Below are 7,417 nucleotides of genomic sequence, written 5' to 3'. Positions count from 1 at the left end.
CCTCAGCCTCGCTGCTGCCTTGTGGTTAGATCGCAGACTGCTGTGCTAGCAATGAGGGAGGCTCCGTGGGCGTGGGACCCTCCCGGCCAGGTTTGGGGTATAATCTCCTGGTGTGTCCGTTTGCTTAAAGCAATTGGGGTGGGAGTTACCCGATTTTCCAGGTGTTGTGTGTCTCAGTTCCCCTGGCTAGGAAAAGGGATTCCCTTCCCCCTCGCACTTCCCAGGTGAGGCGATGCCTCACCCTGCTTCAGCTCTCGCTGGTCGGGCTGCAGCAGCTGACCAGCACTGATTGTCCGGCACTCCCTAGTGAGATGACCCCAGTACCTCAGTTGAAAATGCAGAAATCCCCGGTCTTCTGTGTCGCTCGCGCTGGGAGTTGGAGACTGGAGCTGTTCCTATTCGGCCATCTTGCCCAGAATCCCCAAAGTAAAGATACTTTTAAAGTGAAATTCCTAAAAAGCTATTTTTCTTTTCTCCTCCTTAAAATTATATGTTAGGGTTATGCTCTGCTTTCAGCCAGATATAATATGGGTGCATAGCCTGGTGAAGAATCTAGAAACCTGCCAAGTACCAGTGTACTTTGCTTTGGCCTCCCAAAGCTTTGCGCTTCTGATCCCATGCTTCAGTTGGAAGTGACTGTTGGTTACGTCAGTTTGTGCCAAATTATGTGGTAGTTCTTGTTCAGTGCAGAAATGGAGAGTAGGAAAAATCATTTAGCTGTTCACTTCCAAACTGATGTCAGGGTTTGAGATTAGGTTATTAGAGAAGAAAGACCTTTCACAGAACGTCAATCAAGGTTGAGGTAAAACATTTCACAAGCAATAAAAGAACTGATGGATGTTTGTATTTTTGTATTACTGAACCATAAACGAAATGATTCTGCATAAAATGAATGGAATTGATTTTATTTTCTGTCTTATATGTGGAATTCATAAGTTAATTGTGGCCTGGTTTTGTTCAGAGGTTGGGATTTTTGGCATTTGAAAAGATTATACCATTTATATCATAGGAAATAGAATATTCCAACCACAATGTGGAGATCTACAAAATAAACTGGCATATTTCAGAAAAAAAAATGGGCATGGGATGTTAAAGATCACATTTTAAGTTTAGTACAGCATTTTCCAAAGGGAAATGATACTGGGGCTTAAAGTTCAACTAGTTTTGTGAAAGCATTTCAGTGTGTGAAACAGCAAAGGGAGTCAGCTTCTCATCATTTAGGTGTTGGTAGTTGGGTTTGTGGCAAATCTGTGCCATATGGCTACTGTCCTCTAGCAAGTGACGGCAGCACTGGAAGCTTTACCCATCCCTGGGGCAGCTGCCTGGGACTCCATTGCTTTGATCTTCTTCTGTTGCACAGCTGGGAAGAGCAAGGGGCTGGTTTTCAGTACCCTATAGGACAACATATGGGACCATTATGATTGTAGACTATACCTTCATTTTATATAAGCATTCTTTGGAGAGTGCAAGTATTTTCACTTCCATGTTCCCATTCAGAAAAACAAGTTTGGACTCTTTCTTTAAATATATATACATATATGTATATATTAGGGTTAAAAAAAGGCATTGTTATAGAAATTTAAATGTTTAATATCTATATTTTATTTCTTGCAAAATATATTATTTCTTTTTATTTTATTCTTTCTTTTAGCAACAAGTTTCAAATAGGAAGTAGGAAAGATGAGTATAATTTGTGTAACTTACCTATTCTTAAGCACACATGCTTAATGTCCTTTCAAGTGTTGTTATTCTTAGAGTTTTATCTTTTTAGCTCAACTTCACTGTTTGCTCAGGTAACCTTTATATTCGAGTATAATAGGACCAGTAAATTTGTTCATCCAGGCACTGTAAGATAAACACCTTGGAGGAGGATGCTTGGAAATGTGATCAGATTCTTAACAGTATCTCAAAAAAGAGCAAATGTTTATTATGATGACAGCCCTACATAGTAGAAAAGTTTTCTGAATAATGAATAGAAAATCCAAAGATGTACGTGGATTCTTACTTTAGTTTTAGTCTCTATTGTGAATTGTCATTGGACTTCCTCATATACTCCTTTGCGTTTAGGGAAGCACAGTTCCATGTACAACTTTGGAAACAAAGTTGTTTATCACAGAGAAATGGGAAGATAATAAATTTTTTGCCCTACATATCCTAACAATCATGAGTGGTCAGTGGTAATTATATAGAGATGGATCCTATTAGCAAATGCAGGCTGCTTCTGTGTGTATTTTTGTTTGTTTTTCACAGGGTGCTTTGCCCATTCACATTCCAATCCCTGTCATGATACTTCTATTTATTGTTGTTATCACCATCAACAGCAACTGTAATCTGGCTCACAATTCCCAGGAGCCAGCTCACTCCTTAGTTACCAGGAGAAAACCCAAGCCAGTTGTTCTTTTATGTGTATAAAACTTCATTCTTCTCACATTGCAGTGACCCTGACCACATTTTGAAACTCCGTAACCAGAATAGGTATTAGATCTGTGTCTGAGATCTGATGTAGTACAGAGAATTCTCCCTGGTGGCTGAAAGGGTAATTGAGTGAATGAGAAAGTGACTATCAGGTTTGTGTTTGTGTGTATATTACTGGTTCCTAGATACTTGAGTGCTTTCTCATTTCTGCAGTTTCTTTCCTAATGTCTTTATTGACCTGGTGAGTGTGTGTTGGGAGGTAGTAAGATGAGAGAGATTTAGGTTTCTTAGCTATCATTTGGCAAGAAAAGATTATGGAGGTCTTGGGTTAATTTTCCAGCTGTCATTATAACCAAATACAGAATCTACACTAGAAACCATTTCCTTTCTCACAATTGTGGGAGAGCATATGTAGAACATAGATTTATTTTCCAGGGATTCTTAAAAGTCTTTTCAACATATTTTTTCAAATAAAAGGAAATGAATGAAATAGATAAAACTTGTAATTGCAAGATATTTTTAAAGAAATGCAGTTTTAGGCCAAGCGCGGTGGCTCACACCTGTAATCCCAGCACTTTGGAAGGCCGAGGCGGGCAGATCACAAGGTCAGCAGATCAAGACCATCCTGGCTAACATGGTGAAACCCCGTCTCTACTAAAAATACGAAAACTTAGCCAGGCGTGGTGGCGGGCACCTGTAGTCCCAGCTACTCGGGAGGCTGAGGCAGGAGAATGGTGTGAACCCGGGAGGCAGAGCTTGCAGTGAGCTGAGATCATGCCACTGTACTCCAGCCTGGGTGACAAAGCGAGACTCCATCTCAAAAAAAAAAAAAAGAAAAAAAAAAATGTAGTTTTATTAATAAAGTAGTTAGGTGTTAAAGTCCGTCTGGGTTAAAATCCTGGTTTTGCCACTTATTAGCCCTGTGACCTTAGGCTGTTTATTTTCTCTATATTTTTTTAAGTTAATGTAAAATTAAGATATATACAATGCCTTCCTTATAGCCATGCAACCTATAAACTCCATACATAAAATTTCAATAAAAATACATTTCAAGCACTCAGCATGGGGACTAGAACATACTACCTAGTGCACCAGGAATGCTCTTGCCTCAGGGCCTTTGCAGTTACTGTTCTCTGCCCACTTCTCAGGGAGGGAGGGCTCCCCTGTATACCCCATCTAAAATGTTTTCTCCTTAGTACTTACTAGGATGTAATATACATTTTAAATTTAGGTATTACTGTATTAGCACCTAATATACTATATACTTACTAACTTTTCTTCCCCTACTAACTTCAAGAAGTTCAGGAAAATTTTCTGTTTTATTCACTAGTCTGCCTCCACTGTCTAAAAACAGTCTCTGACATGGAGTTGGCAATCAATAATATTTATCAAATGAATGGCAATGCTCGGTAAATATTGTTATACCTCCTTTATTAAATTGAATATTTTTTGTAATTATCAGCATCGTTCACTGGTTAATATGGGAAGTGCTTAAGAAGTTTATAATTTTAAAGTTACTATGCTCAGATCACAGTATTAATTTGCTTACCAAAACCCGTTTCTGTAGTTAATAACTAGGTTAGATTATAGCTAGCTATACCCGAAACATCACAAATTCAAATTTAGTGGGCTCTAATGTAATGGAAATTTATATAGAGACATGTTGCTAGGAAGTTGTGAATCAAATTTGAGGACCAAATAATACTTAACATTTATTGAGTGCCTACTATAAACGACAAGAGACAGTGTAGCATAATAGGTAAGGCGTAGCCTCCAAAATCTGGCCAGCTGTGTTTAAATCCTGATTCTGTCCCTTCTTGGCTGAGTGACCTTACATTAGTTACCTAACCTCTCTGAGCCTCAGTTTACTCAGCTGTACAAGGGGGATAATATTACTTCATATAAAAGTTCTTTCTCATAGAACTCAATAAATGTTAAGTGGGGGTGCTTTCTAAGCACTTTACATGAATTATGACATCCTTATGAAGTACAAGACGTGTACTTTAATCCTCATGACAACCTTATGAAATACAAACTTTTCTTATGCCCTTTAGTAAATTTTTTGACATGGAGATAACTACTTGTTACGTACATACTTTATAAGTCCAGATTCTCTTAAGGTAAGCTACAGCTTGGTAACTTTTTTTTAATGGATAAGAAAGTTCTCAAAACATATTTTCTACTCTGTGAAAGTAAGGTTATGTTGAGCAAGTAAATTAATATTTTCTCTCCTGGATTCTGATGTTTCATTTGCTTTCCTGCTTCCCCTTTTCCTTATAGTTATTGGACTTTCTTTGGAGATGGAGTTCCAGCAGTTGGGAATGTAATATTCTGTTATGGATAAAGTAGATTAAAAGTTTAAATTAAAATACTCTGTTAAATCTTGTTACTTTCCCTTGTGTACAGTAGCAGTAGTATACTTTGATGAGTGAGTTTCATAGGCTTAACTTTTGTGGTAAAACTGAGTACTAACTAAGGGACTATTGAAATGTAAGCTTTGTGGCAGAAAGTACTATACTCACCAAGATCAAGAAGCTCACTTAATTAGACCATATAATAATCACATTTTGGACATTTTATACGTGACTGCGTGATACAACCATGAATTAGATGTTTCAAGATGAGTTCTTTGAATAAAGTCCTAAGAGAGAATAAATTACAGGTGTGGGAAAATGGATTTTATGAAGAAAAGTGAATGTTATAGGAGTTGCCTAGCTTAGGGAATAAAAGAATGACTTAATTATATTTTTAAGGGGGAGGATGTTGATTTGTTTCCCATGTTTTAGGAGAAATACAGAATAGAACTTAGTGCAGAAAATGTAGACATACATATACCCAGTTTTCAAAACTACAAAATGCTGAAATGACTTTGGATGGAAAATATAAATACTCAGAAGAGAATAGACAGCTTTGATTAGTGGCCCTTACTTTTGTATGCATAAAAATCTTCTGGAATTGATAAAGTGTAGTTTCCTGGGTCCCCACCCAAGATTCTGATCTAGTGGGCCTTTAGTCAGGCCTAACAATTTGCACCGTTTATTGGGTACTCGCATGTGAGTCCAATTAGTGCAGATAGCCCTTGAAATAAATGTTGAAAATCTTTTTGAGTTTAATCAGTAGCCTAAGTAACTTCTCATGGTCCACTTCAACTATGTAGTACACACACGCACCCACACACACATACATATTTTTCTATATCCCTTTGGAAGAGTTCCAAACTCTTGTAAAGAAACCAGTTTTTGGAAGAATAGTGAGGTTGGTTATGTTGTTCATCGCTCTTCGTTGCAACTGTTTTTAAAGTCCTTTGTTAAACCACATAGAGCAATGGAAATTTTAATGTAATTAATACATAGATATCAGTAATTGAGCAAGGAGAAACTGAATCATAGTTTACATCTTTAACTTGAGATATGGTAAATAATCTGTAGGCAATCTTTTGGCCCCTTTTCTCATAGAGGATTATAAGGGAACAAATAGTAAGTGTATCTCAGATGTGTTGACATATACTCTTGATGATAAGTGAACATTGAGTTACAAAAGCTAGCCTCTGCTTGCTGTGCTTTTCAGGTATCCTCTTTAATTCTGTTTCTGTGGATTTGTCTTTGTTTTTTCCTCCTAGGATGGAGCTATGATGTTGAAGAGAGGAAGGTTCCAAAACCCAAGTCCAAGTCTTATGGTGCAAACTTTTCTTGGAACAAAAGAACAAGAGTATCCACAAAATAGGTTGGCACTGACTATATCTGTGCTTGACTGTGAATAAAGTCAGCTGTGCAGTATTTATAGTCCATGTATAATACATCGCTTAATCTCCTAATAAATTTGACCTTTAAACTACAGATACATTTTGTGGTGTCTATTTTAAATGTTTTTTGATGTCTCAAATTGGGCATGTTTCAATTTCCTATATAGAGAGAAGATTTGAGGTGATCATACCTCTGGGAAATCTTGGTACTTAGAATCTATTAACAGGAATGCTTGAAATCAGCTGCAACATTGAAGTTTTATATTTGCTTTTTATAGCCATTCTCAAGTTAATATTGTTTATAAATCACTAGCCAACATTATTAAAATGTTGTCTTGGAAATGGTTTTATCATAGGTAGAGAAGTACACAATAACATTGCAGTCTTATAAACTTAAACCCCTATCTCATCATTATTAAAGTTCTCTTCTTTTAATTACTACTTTATAATTTACTAAAGTATTTTGAGCCTGAATGAATTGCATTTCATAGTAATCTCTGCCCAGAAATCAACACTTTCTGATTATGAGGAGTTCAGGTGAAGATTCCATATTCTTAGGAATTAAGACTCAGGGAAAATAATCAGTTCATTCACGGGGATTTGTAATATTCACTTGTTTTTTTGAAATATAAGTAGATATATGCTTTTATTGTTAACCGTTTAGGTCATACATTATGAGTTAAACACATGCTTTGTTTGGCCATTCAAAAAACACTTCGTATACTAACTCTCATAATAACCCTATTAGCATGAACTATTATTTTACCCATTTTGCAAAGAAAAGACAAAAATCAAGGCTGAAAATGATTAAATAGTCTGCTCAAGATCACACAGGTCATGCACTGTGGCTCATGCTTGTAATCCCAGCTATGCGGAAGACTGAGGTGGGAGAATCACTTGAAGCCAGGAGTTTGAGACCAGCTTGAGCAACATAGCAAGACTCCATCTCTGAAAATATATAAATAAATAATTTTAAAAATAAATTAGCCTGGCATAGTGGCATTCATGTGTAGTCAGCTACTCAGAAGGCTGAGGCAGGAGGATCACTTCACTTCAGGAGGTCAAGGCTAAAGTGAGCTATCATGCCACTGCATTCCAGCCTGAGCAACAGAGTAAGACCCTATATCTTAAAGTTATGTAAGTCCTAAGTGCCAAATCTGGGGCTTGAACTTATGTCTGTCTGTCTGCAAAACTCATACTCTATTTTTAGTTATGAAAATAATTAAAAATAGCTAATGGAGTCAATGTCAGATGATTTCT

At 36.9% G+C, this 7,417-nt stretch overlaps 1 protein-coding gene across 1 annotated transcript in view; it reads left to right on the top strand.

Annotated features, from left to right (window-relative positions):
- The window catches only part of NDUFS4 (NADH:ubiquinone oxidoreductase subunit S4), a 43,675-nt gene extending 37,424 nt beyond the window's left edge, over positions 1-6,251 (top strand). Inside the window, 1 exon segment of the mRNA XM_017854292.1 lies at positions 6,035-6,251. Coding sequence (XP_017709781.1) covers positions 6,035-6,138 — 104 coding nt within the window. The 3' untranslated portion in view covers positions 6,139-6,251.
- Positions 6,252-7,417: the final 1,166 nt, after the last annotated feature.

Source organism: Rhinopithecus bieti, unplaced genomic scaffold (genome assembly GCF_001698545.2).
Source record: "Rhinopithecus bieti isolate Rb0 unplaced genomic scaffold, ASM169854v2 scaffold_37881, whole genome shotgun sequence".
Classification (NCBI taxonomy): Eukaryota; Metazoa; Chordata; class Mammalia; order Primates; family Cercopithecidae; genus Rhinopithecus; species Rhinopithecus bieti.
The sequence above is the reverse complement of the archived record's forward strand: the minus strand, read 5'-3'. Positions and strand labels throughout refer to the sequence as shown.